The 23,157-nt window shown below is 34.7% G+C and overlaps 2 protein-coding genes across 2 annotated transcripts in view; both read right to left on the bottom strand.

Annotated features, from left to right (window-relative positions):
- Positions 1–299: 299 nt before the first annotated feature.
- Positions 300–12,155, bottom strand: LOC114335436 (glutamate receptor 1-like). The gene is made up of 6 exons (XM_050644196.1): positions 11,963–12,155; positions 7,101–7,289; positions 6,200–6,545; positions 5,696–5,837; positions 1,670–1,941; positions 300–893 (listed from the first exon to the last, which is right to left on the bottom strand). Exons 1-6 carry the CDS (start codon positions 12,153–12,155, stop codon positions 614–616), a joined length of 1,422 nt encoding a protein of 473 aa, XP_050500153.1. The 3' UTR covers positions 300–613.
- A 4,218-nt stretch (positions 12,156–16,373) lies between these two features.
- The window catches only part of LOC114335442 (uncharacterized), a 42,376-nt gene continuing 35,592 nt past the window's right edge, over positions 16,374–23,157 (bottom strand). The window contains exons 10-11 of the mRNA XM_050644195.1: positions 20,033–20,307; positions 16,374–16,708 (exon numbers count right to left, since the gene is read on the bottom strand). Coding sequence (XP_050500152.1) covers positions 16,498–16,708; positions 20,033–20,307 — 486 coding nt within the window. The 3' untranslated portion in view covers positions 16,374–16,497. The remainder of the gene's footprint in view (positions 16,709–20,032; positions 20,308–23,157) is intronic.

Raw genomic sequence — 23,157 nt, 5'->3', positions numbered from 1 at the left:
GTGAGTTAACAGAGGTTTAATCGGACCTCTTTAGGGTCTCTTGCGTTGTAATAAATGCAATTACAGTATTACAAGTATTATAATAATTAAAATAAGTATAATAATAATTATAATTGCATTTATTACAAGGCAAGAGACCCTAAAGAGGTCCCGATTAAACCTCCGTTAACTAATGGGCTGTTAATCGAGGCATAAAGTACCGGCCCTAAGTATGGCAAAAGTTAATATGTCAATCTAGCCTAATTTTTCAGTAGAGCATTTTGAAAGGCCCTCTAATTTATTAAAATTTTCAAAGATACTTGCCAATGTGATTTTCAACTTACCACATTACGGGTGTAACGGAATTTATTAACTGATCTTAGATAATTGTTTAGTGAATACCTTTTTTTAATGATTTTCTTCAATATACAGTAGGTAAGCTGTAGAAAAATATTGTTCAGTCAGGTTTAAGTGGTTTCTTTCCCATAATTATGGCAAACAGAAGTTCACCAGTTAGATGCAAAGTAAAATTAGAGAATGGATTGAAATTGTGTTTATTAATGTGAGATTGATTCTGTTACAAACAAGCAACTAACTGTAGTGAAAAGTGTAAAACTATCTATCCTCAAAAATATCAATTATACTTGTTGAGTAATGTTTTAATACTAATTTTATTAACCAACACATGTTTCCATCTGTTATGACACATTTTCAGCTTCATATGGAAATAGATTTCTACCAACAATATTATACTGGCCGTAGCTAGTCCAATGCCAAAAATAAGATAAGCTGCGTAACAATCCATGATAGCTGCACTTGCAAAAGTACCACCTTTTCCTTTGCATTGCGGTTTTCTATTATACACACGAGCCACCAACCGTTGTTGAATACCGGATGACAATAATTTTGTAAGTCTGAAAGGAAATATACAAAAATTATTTTTTTACCAATGTGTAATTTTATCAGTTGACGAGCACTGGGATTAACTGAAACATTGACTACTAGAACCTTGTAAAGAAATACCTTATAAAGACTTCCACAAGGAGGAAAGAGGAATGGATGAACGACGATACTGAATATGATGGAACACAATAAAGAAAACTGAATACTGAATATGATGGAACGGAGACAATAAAGATAACAATAAATTCAGGGAGATTAAGCATGAAATAAGGAAGATGATAAAGCAAAATGCAAAAGAAAAACACTTTGAAGAGAAATGCAAAGAGATCGAGGACCTATAAAAAGATTCGATCTATTTAACCTATACAAAAGAATCAAAGAATATGGCTGGACTACGAAAACAAAATCTCACTGGTGCTCTTCTTGATAGACACGGGGTTGCTATAACACAGACCAATGAAAAAGTACAACGTTGGGCAGAATACATCGATGAACTGTTTAATGATGAAAGAGTGGACCTCGAATACATAGAACTTACTTCAGGAGAAATAGGTCCAGATATTACAAAAGAAGAAATAATACACGCATTAAAAACAATGAAGAACGGAAAAAGCACTAAATTTGTGCCCAAAAATGTCCCTGGTACGCTTCTGATTTGTTTAAAGGGAACATTTTTCAACAGGAGTGTGTAAAAGAACCTAATCAGAAATTTTTTCATATGGGAGCGGCTTCACAAAATTGACTAATAGAAATATACAATTTAAAACTCTTTAACAGTTTTACTCACCCCACTTTAACGATTTCTTTGTAAGGTGAGTGTTTCCGCATTGTAATATGCGGCGTTCCAGTTTGAAGAAGACGGACTTGTCTTAAGTCACATTTTTCGCTTTCTTGGTAAGTTTTTTTAACAATACCGTACGCCACAGATGGATCAGTTTGAAAAGCAAAAAATTCTTTCCTTACTCTCTCCATTCCTTCTTCGAGTTCTACTATATTAGACCTTCGACCTTTTTCCGACACTTTTTGGTATACAGCTTTTGTGATTGGCTCGGTAGATGTCTACAAAGTGATGAAATGTGTTAAAATTATTGTACATGTACATTAGACTAAAGTCGGTCATATTTAACTTTTTTTCTGGCCTTTGTGTTAAACCTTTACCCACGTAATTACATATACTTATAACCAGCTCAGAGGAGTAATATGTAGTGTGTGTGTGTGTGTTGTTTAAATGTTTTGTTACTTTGAAAAGTCTTAAAATGACTTCAAAATTGGTCAGGAACCTATTTGGCAGGAAATAACTTAATACCGTGGAACTATAAAGGCGTACTGGACACAATAGGAATCTCTGCATCTTTTCAATGATCTATTATATAGGAAGTGGGAAAGTCCCAATGGACTACATACAATTCAACGAGTGGTACTGCCAAAATCACACATTAAAAGTGTGTTACAAGAACTTCATAGAGGTTGTTCAAAAAGTTTTGCGGTTCGATAAGAAAAACACAATTTTATGACTTGAAACACACTTTATTCTTTAGTATAGTCGTCCTGAAAATCAATACGCTTGTTTCAACGGGATTTCAATTTATAAATTCCATCCCTGAAGGGAGAATCAGTAAGGGCTGCAAAATACGCTTCCACAGCTGTTATATACTCATCATTTGAGGAAAAACGCTTTTCATGCATAATTTTGTTTAGGTATTAAAACAAATGGAAGTCGCTAGGAACCAATCTGGTTAATACTATGGATGCTCCAACAATTCGAACTTTGATTCATGGATTTTAGCCATTGGTAAAATGCTCATATGAACCGGTGCATTATCCTGATGAAAAAGGATTTTTTCTTTTGGAAACCGGTTTTTTTTTCACGATTTTTTTTCTTCATCTTGTCTAAAAGGTTACAATAATATCCATAATTTATTGTTTTATCAGTTTTCAAGTAATCCACAAAAAAAATCCTCTCACATCCCAAAAACTGAAGCTAAAATCTTCTTGGCCGATTTCTGAACATAAACTCATTTTGGAGCCGAAAAACCCGATAACACTCTTTAACCACTTGTTTTGATTCAGGATCATGATGATAGACCAAGTCTTATCCATTGTGATGAACCGACGCACAAAATCTAATTTCTCCTTTCGAAAACGCCCTAAATATATTGCTGAGAAAGTCACATTCGAATGCGTTTGTGTTCCTTGTCAGCAAACAGTGCCGCGCCAGCACGTGTTAGCGCCTGTGTGCAAAACATTTAATGGCGCCCAAAAATACGCATTTTTTTAAATCATCTCGTTAATTTAAATAATGTGAATAAAAATGAACAATTATTTATTGTAACCAAACAAAAATTACTGAAAATTCTCATACATGCAACAAGAAAATAAACTAAGTTAAATAATTAAGTAAAAATAAATCTTTGGCGAACGACATAAAAAACTAAAGATATATACAGGTAAACATGAAAATAAATATTTATTTCAGAAAAAAACACTTTTCGCGCCTTCAGTTCGGAAAATATTTTTATAACATGGTGAATATCGTCTAATATTGATGACTCTATAGAGATGATAGATAAATTTGTCAACAGCCCTTGACTGATATGGTCAATCTTAAATAATGTTTTATAAGTTTCAGTTTAGAAAGAGATCGTTCAGCAGACCCAACAGATATGGACAGAATGCGAAGAGCTATTGTTAAATTTGGGCAAACTTAAGTTAATTCAAGTATTATTCCAGTTCTCAATAGAAGTGTTATTCCAGAGATGCAGAGACGTCAGTTGCGACATATACGCATGTCTGGTTGATTACGAGATAGCCTTTGATCGAGTACAGCACACCAAAATAACGTAAATATTAAAATAAGCAAGAATTAACAACCAAAATCTGAAAACAATTAGAAACATTTACTGGAATGAGACTGCAAACCTCAGAGTTGAAGGTGAACACACAGAGTAAGTAAAAATCATGCGTGGAGTGAGGCAAGGCTGTAGGTATTTTGTACCCTCTAATTTTCAATCTCTATTCTAAAAGAATATTTATCGAAGCTTTGAACGAAACTGAAAAAGGAATTCTACTAAACGGAAACAGAAGATATGTGCAGAAAACTGGAAGCTTTGAGATGTGGTTGTACTGTATAATTCTTAAAATACCGTGGACTGACCGGGTCACAATGATGGGGAGGATCTCAGAAAAATTAAGAAGAACCGAGAGGTACCTACTACTGACCACCATCAAATTTTGAAATTAGAATACTTTGTACATATTATGCGAAATGAATCCCGATATGGCCTCCAACAAGCCATCGTACAAGGAAAAATATTTGGAAAGCAAGGTCCAGGAAGAAGGAAAACATCCTGGTTAAAAACCTCAGAACCTGTTTAACACAACATCTGTGCAGCTTTTCGCGCTGCAGCTAAGATAAAGATTGCCATGACGATCGCCAACATTCATCACGGATAGGCACATCAAGAAGAAGAAACAGTTAATTCCTTTAAAAGTATATATTTTAAAATTTTACAAACATCATTAGTTAATTCTTTTAACAAAGGCTGCAGCTGTACCTATAATTCATATAATGTTTCAAACAAATCGTCTCCCTCTATATCTAGATCCTAGATGATCATTAAATCTTAGTTTTTTTTTCAAATTTCTACGCAAAAGTTGTAATTGTACTGTCGCGTCGTTCAAATAATATACTACAAATTTGAAAGAATTAACATGATTTTATAATACGAAAATCTTTCATTTACTGATATTAATGCTCGAGAACACAATAAAAAAAATTAACTTTGTATGACATTTATTTTATGTTCATTGTTTCTGATTGAAAAATTTGGCTAACGAAGTTAACTTTCATCAGAACTGTTTACCATAGGTATGTAGACTGAGCAACTGAGCATATGAATGTAAATGTTGATATTTTATCTATAAAGTATAATAAATTTCTGACAAACTTTTGTATAATGGCTTTAAATCATCAATTCTACTAGACCAGCGTGTATTAGGTAAATGCTTTAATGCCAGACTTGCAAAGTGTTGTTTTATGATATCCCGTTTGGTAGAAGCTGAAAAAAATGGGTGTTATTTTGACCCACCTAAAATTTTTGTGAAAACTTTAGTGGCGCTTCTTAATTGCTGGCGCTTGTGTGCGCCGCACACATTGCACACGTGGACGGCGCGGCCCTGTCAGCAAATGCGACCCATTGGGTGCATTCAGCAGACTCAATCGATGACTAATCGCTTAGCGATTTTCTGCTGAATGCCACATAAATTGTCGATTAGTTATTATTCGATGACTTATCGGTCGCCATTTTAAACATCGGTTTTGAAATATGATTTCTTAGCAAATCAAAATAATATTGACGTATGACGTGTGTCTAACACGTATATTTTAAGTTATGTATCTTAAAAAAACATGAATTGAAGGCAAGGAAGGCTGAAAGGCATATAAATCACGCTGATAAATATCTGAGCTGCTTTGTTGGATTATTCGTATGTACCTATTAGGTTTACCTATGTCGCAAGAAATTCAAGAATTTGAAAATATGTATGAATTAAATGGGGTTATTTATAAATTACCATTTCATAATAATTTTTATTTCTGTTCTTGGGGTGTCTTTCACGTATTTGCAAATCATTTTGAAAAATGTGACAGTTGTCATAACCTATTTCGTATGTACATGAAAGAATACCATTCAGAAGAATCGTTAGCGATTACACATCGCTAAGTAATCGATTAGTCATCTCAGTTTTCTGCTGAATGCAGCCATTGTGACCACAGCTTTTTGAAACCCAATACTTAGGCCAAAATATTGCTTACACTGCCCAATGAGATGCCTAGGGATTCTACTAATTCACTTTCAGTTACTCGATGAGTTTCCAATACCATATCCTGTGTTTTTTCTACGATTTCTGGTGTTGTTGCTGTTTTTGGCCGTCCTTGACGTGGATCGTCTTCAAGGCTTAAACGACCACGTTTAAATTAAGCAACTCATCTTTTTACTGTAATAATTGAAGGCGAAGAGTCCTTATACACTTTCAACATTCATTCTTAAATTTCTTTTACTTTTAAACCTTCCAAAAATAAAAAATTAATCACTGTACGATACTTGATTATTTCCATTTTAAAAAATACTGTGACACATCGATACTAAATGGCTTCTAAAAAAATAATGAATTGACAGATTTAAATAAAACTTCACGTACGTTCATATGAAGAGTGTACCTACCAACATAACAAAAAAAAGTTAGGCTAGTAGCAACTCTCTTATCGAATCGCAAAACTAATTGAACAATCTAGTAAATAAAAGGGTATATATTATACATTACCGCTAAAAGTCTCAGAACAAACGTAATATTCCTAATTCCCAGTCCAATTCCAGAGTTTACCAAGTCTTCTGAATTCTTGATTACGTCTGATGTGCTTTGTAATAGAGCTACAATATTCGCTGTGTACGCAGTGTACAAGAACAAAATAGAAATAAAAGTAACAACAAACACCATCCTTCCAGAACTACTTTTGGGTTCAGCTTCAGCGCCTTGTTGGGTTATGGCCCCTAATTGCATCATTATGATGTCAAACCATGCTGGCTGTAGTTTTGCAATATTGTTGTGTTGTTCACTATCTTTGAAAACTGGATTAGTGACTTCCCATGTTGCTATAATGTAAGCTGGAAAGTAAAATATGGATTTATTCAAAAAATTTAAGTAAAATCCTTTATAAAAAGTATATAATTTATTAAAATTCCCTAAACACATTCCCTACATCACATATGGAGAACGTTTTTGATCTGATTACAGATCATCATCAGTGCTGAACAGGATGCTCGCTTGCTAAGCCACCGAAATTGAAAACATTTGGGTAAAAACCCTTTAAAATTATACAGTCATGGAAACATTGACTAGAATTGTTATAAGTAACATGGATGTTGTAAATATTACATGATTATCACGATTATCATTAATGATTATAATCACAAATTGAGGAAATCGGGACCAAGAGAGGGCAAACAGTGCAACAGATGAAGGAAATGGCAGGAGACCGGAAGGCGTGGAACAAATGGGTAAAAGATGGATAGGTGATACCAAAGTCCGACGCTCTTACAGGGCATAAGGACAACGAGAAGATCATAATTTAGAAAATTAAAAGGGTGAAATGATCGTATTTTTGGCACCGTTTCAATATTTATATCAATAATATTGTAGCTACTAGTTAAAGTACTCACCTGTAATGGATATAATTACGATTAATCCAATACAACTGTACCATACATCTGAAGTGAATGGCAGTTTAAACAAATTGGATACGTAAGATAGTGGTGGAGCTTTATAGATAAATCTTAAGCAAGAGTGACAACAATATATAATGTAATCCACTACGTCTATTCTATCGACATACATGAATAGAACGTTTCCTAAAAATAGAACAAAACTAGTAAACGGGACTAATTTTTAAGCAATCCTGCAGAAGGAAATAAGTAGGTATACTGACTGTATATCGCATTATTAAGCGCATCTGACCAAGTCTAGGAAGTGTGTACACAAAAACAGAACTTTCGGTTACAATTTTGGAACCTGATGTCAAATTTCTCACCTTTAATACCATCTTTGGGAGGGGCCCGGACAAATAATCCCCGGACAAATAATCCCGGACCAAAAATCTCCACAAAAAATCCCCACAAAAATCTCCTAAAACAATCCCCACAAATTATCCTCGGACAAGAAATCCCCACAAAAAATTCCGGACAAATACTCCCCACAATTTTTTTTGGACAAAATATCCCCACAAAAAATCCCCAAGAAATATTTGCTGCCGAATAGTTCTCTAAAAGTTTTCCCTTGAATGCAATCGAGGCAAATGTTTTTCAGCCTCAGTGCAAGAGAGTTTTAGCAGTCGCAATGAAACCGCTTTCGGGAATGAAAATAATGATTAGCAATTAAAATTCAGCATGAATTGTAATTTAGATTACCTTTCTAATTCCAATTGTGAGTTTAGTTTTTTCAAAAATCGTGGAAGATATGGGGAATGAGCCAAGGCTGTTGGAATCATGTTGTATTTATTCGCTTAAATATTTTGCTCACTGTGCTTTGAATAACTCTTCAAAACATTGCCTATTTGTGATGATAACTGCTGGTCCTGAAAACGATAATCTTGATTGTAACAGGCGGGCTGAAAAGTTCGTAGGCTAACATAGAAAGACATTTTTTTTTGATAAAATTTGATTTTATTATTCTATATAGTTACCTTTGAGGGTGATACAACGATTATGGCGGTCATACAACTTTTAAATACCATTTTTATAATACAATTTTTGTTTAGCCTCAAAATAAGCCTCAGTTTCGGCGATTAACTCTTTATTGGTGCTAAATTTCTTTCCAGCGAGCATTATATTGAGGTCAGCTAACAGTCAGTAGTCGCCAGGAGCCATATCTGGTGAATACGGTGGCTGCGGAGGCAATTTGAAGCCCAATTCATGAAATTTTGCCATCATTTTCAGTAATCTGTTACACGTTGCGTTGTCTTGATGAAACAGCACTTTATTTTTCTTCAAATGGGGCCATTTTTACGCGATTTCGTCCTTCAAACACTCCAATAACGCAATGTAGTAGTCGCTGTTAATGGTTTTTCCTTTTCGAGATAGTCGATGAATATTATACCATGCGCATCCCAATATACTGATGCCGTAACCTTGCCAGCCGACTCTTGCGTCTTTCCACGCTTTGGAGTCGGTTAATCACGTGCAGTCGACCCGGAAGACTGTCGAGTGGATTCCGGTGTGGAATGATGGAGCCATGTTTCATCCATTGTAATATATCGACGCAAAAATTCGGTTTTATTACGACTGAATAGCTTCAAATACTTTTCAGAAACACCAATTCGTTGTTGTTTTTGATCGATTGTGAGCTCTCGCGGCACCCACTTTACACAGAGCTTTCGCATACCCAAATATTCATGCACAATATATCCATCGCGTTTCTTTCATATCTTTACAGTATCAGCTTTCTCCAACAACTTCACTTTATGGTCATCCGAAATTATTTTGTGCACTTTTTTGATGTTTTCATCGGTAACAGCCTTTTTGGGGCAACCACTGCATGCATTGTCCTCGTTGCTTATTTCGCCTCGTTTAAACTTAGCAATCCATTTCTCAACGGTTGCTTTTCCTGGTGCAGACTCTGAATATTGTTTATCAAGCCAAGCTTTGGCTTCAAAAGTATTTTTTTCGCCAAAAAGCAATCAATTATTAAGGTACGGAATTCCTTTTTATCCATTTTATTTAAACTAACATAAGTTGCTTCACTTAAAATGCTATATCTTTTAAACTAATAGTTCGACAGCTGTCAAATTTATAAACGCATCTTTTAAATGTTACGGCTGACTAAAAATCATATGGATTCTTAGAGGATGGATTTAATACCAGTAGCGCCATCTATGTGTCAGCCTACGAACTTTTCAGCCCGCCGATTAATTCAAAAAACCTGCTCCTTTTTGTAAATTTAAAGTCAAAAATATTTAGTCATCATCATCATTAATGGCGTTATAACGCTTTGAGAGTCTTTGCCGCGTTTACTATTGCCTTCCACGTTGGTCAGTCCTGTGTCACTATTTCCCATTGTCTCACTCCCATTTTCTCCAGTTTTTCTCTGATTGCATCTTTCCACCTTTTTCTAGGCCTTCCTACAGACCTTCTCCCATCTGACCTCTCCCCGAGGAGCTATGTCTGGTTTGATTTTTGGATAAATTTACTCATGACATATTCTAAGGCCAGGTTAAACAACAATGGGGACAACGGATCTCCCTGTCTAAGGCCAGAATTTACGCAGAAAGTATTTGATATTTCTCCCCTATTCTAACTTATACCCATTTGCGTTACCGCAGTTAGTTTCTTGGGTACGCCCAGCTCGACCATTGCATTTCATAGTGTTGGACGATTAGTTGAATCATAAGCCTGCCTGAAATCTATAAAGAATTGATGCATGTCTTGATTATACTCCCAATATTTTTCAAGTATTTGTCTAATAGTAAATATTTGATCAACAGTCGATCTTCCAGGCCTGAAATCACACTGGTAGTCATCAACTATTTCTTCGGCGTATGGTAGTAATTTTTTTAGTAATACCGAAAAATATGAGCCTTAGCTCATTCCCCATATCTTCCACGATTTTTGAAAAAACTCACAATTGGACTTCGAAAGGTAATCGAAATTACAATTTATGCTTAATTTTAATTGCTAATCATTATTTTCGTGGCGAAAAGCGGTTTCATGGCGATTGCTATAACTCTCATGCACTGAAGCTGATAAACATTTGCGTCGATTGCATTCACGGGAAAACTTTTAGAGAACTATTCGGCAGCAAATATTTCTTGGTGATTTTTTTTGTCCGAGATTTTTTTTTGGGATATTTTGTCCAAAAAAAAAATTGTGGGGATTATTGGTACGGAATTTTTTGTGAGAATTTTTTGTATGTATGTATCGGTTTTAGATTTATATTCGACATTGTCCGATGCCTAACTTCCACGTCCTTCTATCATCCCATTGGCCATCTCTAAGATCCCTTGTACTCATTGCTTTGGTTACCCCTTCTTTCCATGTCTTTTTGGGTCTTCCTTGTTTTTTGCTGTTTGGTGGTACCCATTGCATGATCTTTTTGGGAAATCTTGTGTCTTCCATTCTTTGAACATGACCATACCAAATCAACTGTTTCCTCTCAATGTCTGTTGTTAAGTAACCATCTATTTAAATTCGTCGTCTTACTTCCTCATTTCGAACTCTTTCCCTACGGGATATACCTAACGATCTTCTAAACACATCCATTTCTACAGCTTCTAATTTTTTCCTGTTTTTCTCGGTTATTCTCCCAAGTTTCTGCTCCGTAAAGTAGGCTGCTTTTAATAAGTGTTTCATAGATATTGTATTTTCGCTGTATTCCTATTTCGAAGCTCCAAAGTATTCCATTTAGGCAGCCAATTGTTCTTCTAGCTTGTGTTACCCTTTTCTTTATTTCCTCATCGTCTTTTCCCGTTCTATCGAAGATTACTCCCAGGTACGTGTATTCACTACATGATGTGATTTGTTCATTATCCTCTAGTTCGATATTGGATAACTCAGCTCCTATGGGCAGGTATTTAGTTTTTTCCACATTAATTCCCAAGCGCCACTGTTCATATTCCTCTTTTATTTTTCTTGCCATAAACTGTAGGTCGTCTTTATCATTAGCTATGATCACTTGGTCATCAGCAAATTGTAAGGTATATAAACAAACCTCTCCAGTCTATACCCATACCGTGGCATTTACGTTTCCACTGGTTTAGTGCTTTTGCAACATATATCTTGAACAAAGTTGGTGAAATACAGCAGCCCTGGCGCAGACCCTTGTTAACTATGAACTTTTTAGATAGTGTGTTGCCAATTTTTACTTGTGATGTAGAATTTTCATATATATTTTTTAAGGCTTTGACTAGAGTGTAGCTGATGTTAGTTTCTTGTAGTGATTTCCACAATTTAGTCACAGGAACGCTGTCGTATGCTTTACGGAGGTCAACAAACATGAGATGGGTCTCTTGATTGGTTGCTGATTTTTTTTTCAATTAATTGTTTTAGGCAGAAGACGTTATCTGTGCAAGTCCTTCCAGCGCGGAAACCAGCCTGTTCTTCTTCTTCTTGTTCCCTATACTTCATCTCATTGAGATTTCTAAGAATGCGTCATACACCCGGCTTAGTGTACTAGTTACCGATATTCCTCTGTAATTTTAGCAATCCAACTTATTTCCTTTTTTATGAATGGAAGAAATATAAGCTACTTTCCATAAACTGGGTGGTGTGACACCGTTTATATATTTGTTCATACACCAAGTAAGTGCTTGAAAGAGTTTATCTGTGCCACATTTTATTAATTCGGCAGGAATCTTTTTTGGCCCTGGAGAATTTTTTGTCCAGGGATAATTTGTGGGATTTTTGTCTGAAAATATTTTTCCGAGAATTATTTGTCCTAGCTTTCTTTGGGATATAAGCTCTTTTTCTACACCTCATTTGTCATTCTATATGTTCTAATGAGTTATTAAATGGATGAAAACAAAATAGTTTACCTGAGATTTCCGCTCTGCCCGTTTGGAGATCCCCAACCACACCATTATATATATTAGAGTTGGTTAGTTTGAATCCATAAGTCGATTGATATATGTTAAAAGTTGTTGTATTTAACATTTCTAGAGCATATGTTACAAGAATTGCGTTTACTTTCAGCGTTGGATCACGATGTGGATCTCTAATATAAAACATGTGATTTTTTTTAGATAATATTATTATGTTAAAAAAACTGTCGGTTATTAGACATTTAAAGACCTATCAACGAGTTGAAAATAATGAAAAATGGACACATTACAAAAAAAAAAAAATAATAGTAACATATTTGAAAAGTTATACCTAAAGTCGTGCAAGTGGTTAAACGAATCATTAAACATTGCTGTATAGGAAACATTAATGGTCTGATGCATTAAATTTGTTCGATTCCTTAATAATAGCTCGTTAAACTCCATAAACCCTGTTTTAGGGCTCCATTCTCCTATTTTATTTTCCACAATATTTGAGGAATGTTCGCTTATTTTATATAAAGAAGTAATCACAAAAGTATTGTAATGATTCTCCTCAATAATAAAAAACTTGCAATCGAGTCTTAGATAGAAGTCCTCAAAAATCGAACGGTTGGTATGCCCCCAAACAACCCATCTGAACGGAAGTCTGAATAAATTTAACCTTTCAGCCTAAAAAGTATCAAAAATTTACAAAGAAACGTTTTATTTTAAGAAGCCACATCAGCGCGTCATCAATAAGTATTACTTCGGGGGATAGTAGCACACCCTTTTTCTAACTTTCTGCGAAACTTTGGCAACAGTGCGTCGGCAATATTTGACACTGTTTAGATGAAGGCACAATATTGTGACATCATAATCATAGACGCTCTAATTGGAAATTTTTTAGAAAATCATTTTATTATTAGTAAATATATGTTTATAAAAACTTCGATATTTCGATATAATACGTGTGGAGGTGAGCCGTAAGAAGACTGCATCAAAGCGTAAAAACATCATACAAGTGGTATACAGCGTGTCTCGTTCCCTGTTCAACTGCTGTTGAAGTGCATATATCTATACAGGTTGTCTCGGTAAGTTCGCATTGATTATGCGAACTAACTGCGATTAACTATTCTAAACGGGAAAATAGCGTTTTAAAAATTTAACTAAAAAATCATTTTATTAACGTTTCGACGTCCAAATCGAACGTCGTTGTCAAAATACAAATATTAGAAGAATTTTTTAAGTTAATAAAATCATTTTTTTAGTTAAATTGTGACTTATTTTGCATTTAGAATAGTTAATTACAGAAATGCCACAAGGACAAGCTTGATTCAGAACAACAAAGAACAGATTGTTGCAAAAATATATTTGTTATATGTTTAGGATTGTAAAGCAAACAAAATTTGTAGTTTGTTTAATTTAATCGTGATAATACAGGAAACCAATATGGTACAAACAAAGAATCCTGACGTTAATCTGAAGAACATAATAGAAATGTTGTGAAGGTTTTCTTGTAAATGTGACAATTAATAATAATCTATTTTTTCAAGTATTCCGACAACTTAGTTCTATTACACAAAAATATAATAAATTATAAACAAACACTACTTCCCTATGGATCAACACTAACGAATTCCAATATCTTAAGAAATAATACAACTACTGCACTGAACATAAATATCGATACAGATAACAGAACAGATAAGAGAATCGTGCTATTACACTTTGTCGCAGAAAACCGACGCAGGTTTGTCAAAATGACAGTGACTATTTCTGTATGTTGACTAATCAGTTATTAGTTATATAATATATTCGATTTCTTGTTGTAGATAATCAATTTTAGTAGTTCCAATGTGACACAAAATCTAATCATGGGATAAAAAAGTTTATTTGAATAAAGTATATTTTTTTGGTCTTCTTAATGGTAGTACAGGTTCGTTTTTGTAATATTTTATAGAGTTATTTCCACATTCTAACATATTTCTCAAATTGGGTTCTATACCGTCATTCTTTACTGCATTACGCATAGGTATGTGTGCCAAATATCTCGACAAAATATTCAAAATTAAAACTGCAATCTTGGAACGCGTTTTCCGTTTTGATTACGCGTTGATGTAGCCTCTTAATTAGGTACCTTACCTTTCTAAAAATATCTCTTGCACGCTTGCAACCAGCATCGAGAAGAAAAATTTGTCATATATCTGGAAAAGAATTCATGAAGTGATGGTCACTGCTTGAAATCATGCTAGTAAAGTTATTTTCCCAAAGCCCTTTCATCAGAAGTATTTCATTTTCTAATAATAAAAAGGAACCTCTATTAGGTCGATCATTTTAAAAATTATTAAAAATGAATAATCATTTTCAATTTCGTTGCAATACGAAACTACAGCCGTATTATATTTTAATTCAATCAGAGAGTGCCGCAAGCAGCCCTACCGGTTTCGATACTTATTAGTCTCTCATCAGGGAGTGCATATGCAGCTCTCTCTGACTGAACCAAAATAATCCCGGCCTCTAGTCTCGGATTGCAACGAACGAAATGGCAGATGCCCAGCGACATCTGCTAAAAAATAGTCTAAATTTTAATCTAATAGCGCATAAAACTTGGAGATCAAAAACTCGAAACTGGTAGGGGTGCTTACGGCACTCTCTGGTTGAACTAAAATATAATACGGCTGTAGTTTCGTATTGAAATTTTTATTCATAATTAATTTGCATTTTTACTTCAATCGGAGTACGGGGAATCCATTTTCGTTGGAACTTTACCGCGCTGGGCAGATTGGACGTGAATTATAAATTGTAAAATTCCCTCAGTTTTTTTAGTCTCAGCATCCGTTATGGCTTGTATTTTTAGAAGCCTCGGAGGTGTAATCAGAAAATGGTCTCAATAGTTTTAACCTGGTGGAATGTAAAATAATATTTTAAAATTTATTTTATGTGCCATTAGATTAAAACTTAGACTTTTTTCTAACAGATGTCGCAAGGGCGTCCCTGCCATTTCGTTCGTTGCAATCCGAGACTGGAGGCCGGGATTATTTTGGTTCAGTCAGAGAGAGCTGCATATGCACTCCCTGATGAGAGACTAATAAGTCTCGAAACCGGTAGGGGTGCTTGCTTGAACTAAAATATAATTCAGCTGTAGTTTCGTATTGCAACGAAATTAAAAGTGTTTATTCATTTTTAATTTGCATTTGTACTCCAATAGAATTACGAGGGAGATCCATTTTCGTTGGAACTTTACCGCGCTGAGCAGATTGGACGTGAATTATAAATTGTAAAATTCCCTCATCTTCTTTAGTCTGAGCATCCATTATGGCTTGCGTGTTTAGAAGCCTCGGAGATGTAATCAGAAAATGGTCCCAATCGTTTTAATCTGGTGAATGTAAAATAATATTTTGAATTTTATTGTATGTGCTATTAGAATAAAACTTAGACTTTTTTTAAATTTATTATTAATACTGTTACCTTTAGACCAACATAAAAATGCTCTGACGTGACGTGACGAGCGATTGAGTTTAACCAAAAAATCAATTAATATTTTAATTATATCAGAATTTTCAAGCTGCAATGATAGTTTACATAGTAAAAAAACTATGAATAGTGTTTGGCTTATCTTCATTTTACTATTTTGATTCAAGGGAATGTTCAATCTTTCTTTATACTCAACCTAAAAATTTAGTTTCACCTACTTAGTGTGATTAATCTTCACTCGGTTCTATTACTACATTAACTAAATTATATCAAAAGTAGTTTTGTTTGAGCTGTAGTTTATACCATTCTTTAAAATTAAGATGTATTACATCATTAATTTAATAATATGCCTTACTTCTTCATTCTAAATCGCAACGTATTATTTAGACCCAATTATCAATAATATTGAGGAGACGCTATGGAAATATTTATGCACAGGTAGTTATTATGTTACATTATGCCATTATATTACCAAAATGTTTAAATATTTTATTCGTTAACATTGAGTTTTACCAAATAAGTTGACGAAATACATTGACCAGCACGAAAAACGGACCCACAAAATTAGTCATTTTTGATGTCTCGAATTTCCTAAACCTGTTGTCCGATTTAAGCGAACTTCGATAGAAGAAATGCGATATTCTGCATGAAAAAATATTGACTCTTTGCTTTATAAACATATTTTTCAGCAAATGCAAATGCTTCGTTTACGAGATACGGGATGTTGAATTTTTTCTTACAAACCGGCGATTTATTTATTGCTCTAAAACTGGTTTAGATATGCTAATGAAATTTGGTGGCTTTTAAGAGGTAGTTATTGCGCATTGTTTGATATACAATTGAGAATTTTATATTTACCATTGGGATGCATACGGATAATATGATAATAATATTACAGTTTTTTTTATATTTTTTGTTACAGTCCTACTTTAATCCAAATAATTTAATTAACAACAGTGTGCACATAACTTTATTAGGTCATTCTATGTCTACATTAACAACATTTTCATAAAATAGAGGCCATAGCGTTTTTCAATTTCAATTTATCCAGTGAGTAACGCCATGCAGTTTTCGAACTATTTTTGAAATTTGTGCTGAACTATCAATTCTGCCAAACAAAATAGAATACTCAATACAATTCCTATGCCAAAAATGAGAAAAGCGGCGTAACAATCGATGATTCCTGCACTTCCGAAATTACTGCCTTTGCTATGGCAGACAGGTTTCTTTAAATAAAGACGATTGGTATTTCTTCTTTGTAGTCCTGATTCCAAAATTTTTCTTAATCTGAAACGTAAATATGTACATATTTTAAAATTATATATACACTCACCGGTACAAAATTCCACATAAAATTTTTGATTAAGTTTGATAATCTATAACTTTATTATTTGTACTCCGATTTTCAAGATTCTTGCATCAGATTGTAGGCGACATGTATTGATGTCGTTCGTTATTATTCCGGTTACAAAATTTTTTGCTTACATGAGATTATACGGGGGTGAATGGAAGCGTTTTTTCTCCTAATTTTAAAAAATTATGTGGAAAAATTGGAGGGCTCATTTTGTTTTAAACTCGTTTTGTATTATCATGAAGGTATTAGTAAGGTTTTGTTTTTTGGATTATCCAAATATCTCTTTTCTTGTAAGAGGTGTAATAAAAAACTCTGCTTTTAAGGTTTATTTATTTAAAAATATCAAACGCACTAAAATTAACAAAACAACAAAATTAACAACAAAGCAAAACAATTCAATAGCGGGTACGTCCACCTCTTGCAGTAACGACTGCTCGCAATCTGCTTAGCATCGAATAAAGATGTGTTATCCTTGCCTTGGGAATAGCCCGATATTCCTCTACCAGGGCCATAACGGTACCAAATTTTCTGGAAGCCTAGGATGACGACAAATATCTTTTTTTAATTCTAACCTTATCCCATTCTAATCTTATCAATCCAACCTCTATTATATGAGTCAATCAGCATTTTTATTTATAAAAAATGGTACAGCTCTTACAAGAAAAGAGATATTCGGATAATTCAAAAAACAAAATGTTGGTGATGCCTCCGGGATAATATGACAGGACTATGAAAGCCAATCAGCTATTCCATTTTTCCACAGAATTTTTTAAAGTTAGGAGAAAATACAACGCTTTCATTCACCCCTGTATAATGCCATGCAAGCAAATTTTTTTTTATTACCGGAATAATACCAATCGACATCAATACATGTACATACAAACTGATACTAGAATCTTAAAAATCGGAGTGCAAATAATAAATTTATTGTCAAACTAAATAAAAAATTTTGGGTGGCGGAATTTATTGCCGGTGAGTGTATATACGTTGGTGGTCCGATAAGTATTTAGTCTCTCCGCTCGATGGCGCCACTGTCGCAAGAGAAATCTCCAGTCGCCAATGGATAATACACAAAATCAAAAAGCGCTTGAATGCTGTAAACGGTGACTGTTCTCCTTTGATGGAAACCGTCAAAAAATAGTTTAACGAGTTTCAACGTGGTGGCTTTTGATAAGTCACTCCCAGGTGCCCCGAAAACGGCTACCACTGAGGATAACGTGAAAGATATCCACGATCTCGTATTGGTAGACCGCCAACTGAAGGTGCGTGAGATAGCTGAGACAGTAGGCATCTCAAAAGATGTTGTTAGTCATATCCTACATGAAATTTTGGGCATAAAAAAGCTGTCGTCGCGATGGCCGGCGCATTTTCTAACTTCTAACAATAAACGCAACCATGAGACCACTTCGAACAGTCGATACAGTGGACGTCACCCCGCGAATGTGTTCCAAGGAGGGCGAAGACTGTCCAATCGGCTGGAAAGGCGATGACCATCATTTTCTGGGATTCACAAGGCGTGATCTATGTATATCTACTTTCTGGAAGAGCGCAAAATGATCACAAGGCTTTATTATGCCGCATTATTAGACCGATTCGACGCCGAATTTCAGAAAAACAGCCCCAATTGTGGTAGAAAAAAACTCTTCCACCAAGACAACGTCCAGCTCACACCTCCGCCATCGCCATGACCAAATTGGTCGAATTGGGCTACAAACTGCCGTTCCATCCAACGTATTCTCCAGATTTGGGCCTGTACGACTTCTTTTTGTTTCCAAACTTGAAAACGTCACTCGCCGGGCAGAAATTTAAGTCGAATAAAGAGTTCATCACCGCCACCGAAGCCTACTTTGCTGATCTCGAGAAAAGGTATTTTTCAGACGGGTTAAAGGAGGAGGATCGCTGGGTCAAGCGTATCGAGCTAAAAGGAGATTACGTTCAAAAATAAATCGCTAATTTTCCAAAATTTTCGTTTTTCAAAAATTAATAACCATTTTCAATTTCGTTGCAAAACGAAAATACAGCTGCATCATATTCTAGGCCAATCAGAGAGTGCAGCAAGCACCTCTATCGGTTTCGAAACTTATTAGTCTCTCATCAGGAGGCACATATGCTGCTCTCTCTGATCCAACCAAAACAAACCCCAGCGTGCAGTCACGGATTGCAACAAACGAAATGGCATAGATGCCCTAGCGGCAACTGCTAGCAAAAGATTAAGTTTTCAATACAATGGCATATAAAACAACATAATGTTATTCCACATCCCACCAGACTGAAACGGAATGGGACGTTTCGATGCCGCCGGTTCATCGCCAGTCCATTTCATCGCCGTCATATCTCGCATTTCCTAGAATTCCTAATTAATACTAAAAATAACTAATAATTGTAACTGCCGAAAATTCGGAAATATATCAGATAGCGATTAATTGACTGGCGATGAATCGGCCGGCATCGGCATCGAACTGGCGGCATCGAAACGGCGGCGATGAAACGTCCTAGACCCGACTGAAAACAATGGGAACCTTCTCTGGTGACACCTCCGAGGCTTCTACAATTTGCAAGCCATAACGGATGCTGAGACTAAGGAAGATGAGAGAGCAGCATATGTGCCTCCTGATGAGAGACTAATAAGTTTCGAAACCGGTAGAGGTGCTTGCTGCACTCTCTAATTGGACTAGAATATGATGTGGCTGTATTTTCGTTTTGCAACGAAATTGAAAATGGTTATACATTTTTGATTTACATGCTTACTCTGATTGGAGTACGAAGAGAACCATTCCCGTTGGATCTTTACCGCGCTGAGCAGATGGGACGTGAATTATAAATTGTAAAATTCACTTATCTTCCTTAGTCTCTGTATCCGTTATGACTTACAAATTGTAGAAGCCTCGGAGGTGTCACCAGAGAAGGTTCCCATTGTATTCAGTCTGGTGGGATGTGGAACAACATTATGTTGTTTTATATGCCATTGGATTGAAAACTTAGTCTTTTATTTTCGTTTTTCTTTTGAAGACTAAGTACTTATCGGACCGCACTAGTACATGTATAGTCGTTTATTACATCTATATTGGCGACACAATATATCTTTTGCCCATGTTTTTGGGGTGGGATGTGGTCAGTTCGATTGGCTTCGTTGGTTCCTGGTATTTTCCACGTATAAATAAATAAGCGAATGGTGATGCTCTATATTGAAATTAAATCTTGACTGTCTTAATATCTTTTGTATTATGTACTAGGAAAGCTCTAAAAAATAACCTTACCCTACTTTGATAACCTCTTTATAAGCTGAATTTTTCTTGATGGATAACCAGGGTTCTAGTAATTTTATAAATTCGATTTCCTTTAAACCACATTTTTCATTTTCATTAAAAGTATCGGCAATTACTTTATACCCGGTGGAAAGTTCTATGTGAAAACCAAAAAACTCCTTCTGGACTCTAGCGATTCCCTCTTCTTTAGTAAAAAAGTTTGGTTTTTGACCTTTCGGTGCCACTTTCTGCTGGTAGATGGCTTTTCTTGTAGGTTCATCAGCGGTCTAAAATACAAATATAGAGGTTAATATCTAGCTAATAAGATCTAAAAAAAAATAGAGCAAGGGTATGAGAACAAGGACAAATTCCTATAAAACGAAACCATCGCTGGCACCTATGATTAATGTGATTCCTAATACATTTCCAGTGAAAATAATAACTCTCTGATAAATCAACGGGAAATTCGGCGATACCGTGTAATTTTCAGGGGCAACTCCGAATTGCATGAAAATTTGGATTTAGGTTCTACTTACCCTCTACTTCAAAGTTGAAATTGTGCCGTTGGTTGCTTTTACTTGGGGGTGACAGTCACCCCTTTCCCGGGGGTGAAAAAACATACGTTCAAGATAAGACCGGAAATGGATAAATTGACTGATTTTAAGCAACTTTTGTTCTGTAGAATTTTTTACTTAAGTCGATACTTTTCGAGTTATTTGCCATTGAAAATGTTGATTTTTCGACAAAAAAACTACGTTTTTAGACGGTTTTTCGCAAATAACTCAAAAAGTAAATATTTTATCGAAAAAAATATCCTTCGCAAAAGTGTAGCTTATAAAAAACCTAAAAAATGGTGTATCAGTAAAGTCTATCAATCAAATAAAAATAAAGTTGTAGCTCCTGAAAAATACGTTCTTATTCGTCTAATTCCAAATCGAATATTTCCAGGTGAAATCACCGAAAAATTAAGCACTTTTCGGGAAATACCCATGTAAACTTTTTTAAAGTGTTTATAAAAAGCTTTGTTTTAATTGTTAACAAAAGTTTTAGCATTAAAAATAAGCTCAGAGTTACTCAAGAGCTCAATAAGAGTTACGCTCAAAATAAAGTTGGCCCTCTTTTTTTTTGTAAAAAATCATGAAAATCTCGCCGTGTTTAGCTCCCCAAATGAAATTAATCGCTACCGCTTTACAAACAATTTACTTACCTATCTATTTTTTATATAATCTGCCAGTCTCACCGGTATAAAGTGTTTATTTTAGAAAGGGTTATAATTGAGAAAGCTTGAATGGGTCACTAATCACGAGTGTATGCAAATTTTGAACAGCCATATCTTAACTAATTTTTGTCTTACGGAGAAACAAAATGAAACTAGCAAATTTATAATAGCGAAATCTACATTTTTTACTCTATAAGATTTTTCTTATCACTAATACTTTTTAAGTTATTTTAAAAAATGAAATTTTTCAAAAATTTTTATAAAATTTTTTTTACTATAAAGCCAAATGTTTTCAGAAATAAGCACTTCAAACCAATCAAACTTACAGATCATATAAACAATACACATACAGTTAAAATAGATGGGAAAGCCAAACGATTAATTTCATTTAGGGTGCTAAATAGAGGGAGGTTTTCACGATTTTTTTTTACCAAAAAAAAGGGCCAACTTTTTTTTTCAGTGTAACTCGTTTATTTTTGATGCTGTAAACTTTTGTAAGAAACAAATAATAAGCTTTTTTTTGATACTTTAAAAATGTTAATAAGGTTTTCCCGAAAAACGCTTCTTTCTTCGGTGATTTCGCGTTGAATTATTCGATTTGGAATTAGACGAATAAGAACGTATTTTTCATGAGCTACAACTTTGCTTCTACTCAATTTGTAGACTTTACTGGTACACCATTTTTTTCGTTTTTTTTTATAGGCTACATTTTCGATAAAAATATTTTTTTCGATAAAATATTTACTTTTTGAGTTATTTGGGAAAAACGGTCTGAAAACGTAGTTTTTTGTCGAAAAATCAACATTTTAAATCGCGAATAACTCAAAAAGTATTGACTTACGTAAAAAACTTTATAGAACAAAGGGTGCTTAAAATAAGTCAATTTATCAATTTCTGGCCTTATTTTAAACACGCGTTTTTCACCCCCCGAGAAGGGGTAAATGTCACCCCCAAGTAAAAGCAACCAACGGCACCAATTCAACTTTGAAGTGGAGGGTAAGTAGAAACTAAATCCAAATTTTCATGCAATTCGGAGTTGCCCCTGGAAATTACACTCCAAAATGGTCATTTATTGGGCTAAACGAAAAGATTTAGTTCATAATGGATGCCGACGAAAACAATTATTTCCCTTTCTGTTTCTGTTTCTGTCGACGAAAACAATTATTTCTGAGAACTTTTTAGTAATTATAATTTTCGTGGACCCACAAACAGAAATGATGTTTTTTGCTGATACTCCTCAAGAAATAAATTTTTTCGCTAACACTTTGTTAGGAATTATAATTTTCACAATCATATAATCTAAAATAATATTTTTCGCGGCGTTCATTGAAAGTTCTACTCTTAACGGCATTTTTTGCAGTTATACTTTTCGTAGCCGGCGGCGCAATGTTCATTGTGCCAACTATACAAAAAAGCGACTAGCATAACTACGCTTCTTCTTCAGCCTTAAGTAATCCAACTTTGGTCGTAGGCCTCCGCCAATTCAATCCAGTGTTTTCTATTTTACACTACCTGCTTCCAGTTGTGTCCTCCAATCCTCCTCATCTCATTTGTGACTTTCCTCTGATTCTCCTTCCTAACCATGGTCTCTCCTTGGTCTCTAACCCAGTGTGGCACTTATGTCCCCTTCTAATTTATTAAATATTCTTTTGTGAATTATTTTTAAAAATACTTTCAATGTTTGGCTCATCAATGCTATAGCCCTGTGGTCTGAACACTTTCTGGCGTTATTCGTCTTTGGGATTGTGACAAAAGTAGAGGAGAGCCATTTCTTTGGTACGATGCTTGTTCTATAAGTTGTGTTAAAGAGGTTCACCATTATTTCAAGTGTGTCGACGTCTATAAGTTTCAACCATTCTACAGGAATTTCATCTGGTCCTGCAGCTTTACCCCCTTTAGTGTTCCTTATAGCATATTT

This window comes from Diabrotica virgifera, chromosome 2 (genome assembly GCF_917563875.1).
Source record: "Diabrotica virgifera virgifera chromosome 2, PGI_DIABVI_V3a".
Taxonomy (NCBI): Eukaryota; Metazoa; Arthropoda; class Insecta; order Coleoptera; family Chrysomelidae; genus Diabrotica; species Diabrotica virgifera.
Note: the sequence above shows the minus strand (reverse complement) of the source record. Positions and strands in the feature narration are given on the sequence as shown.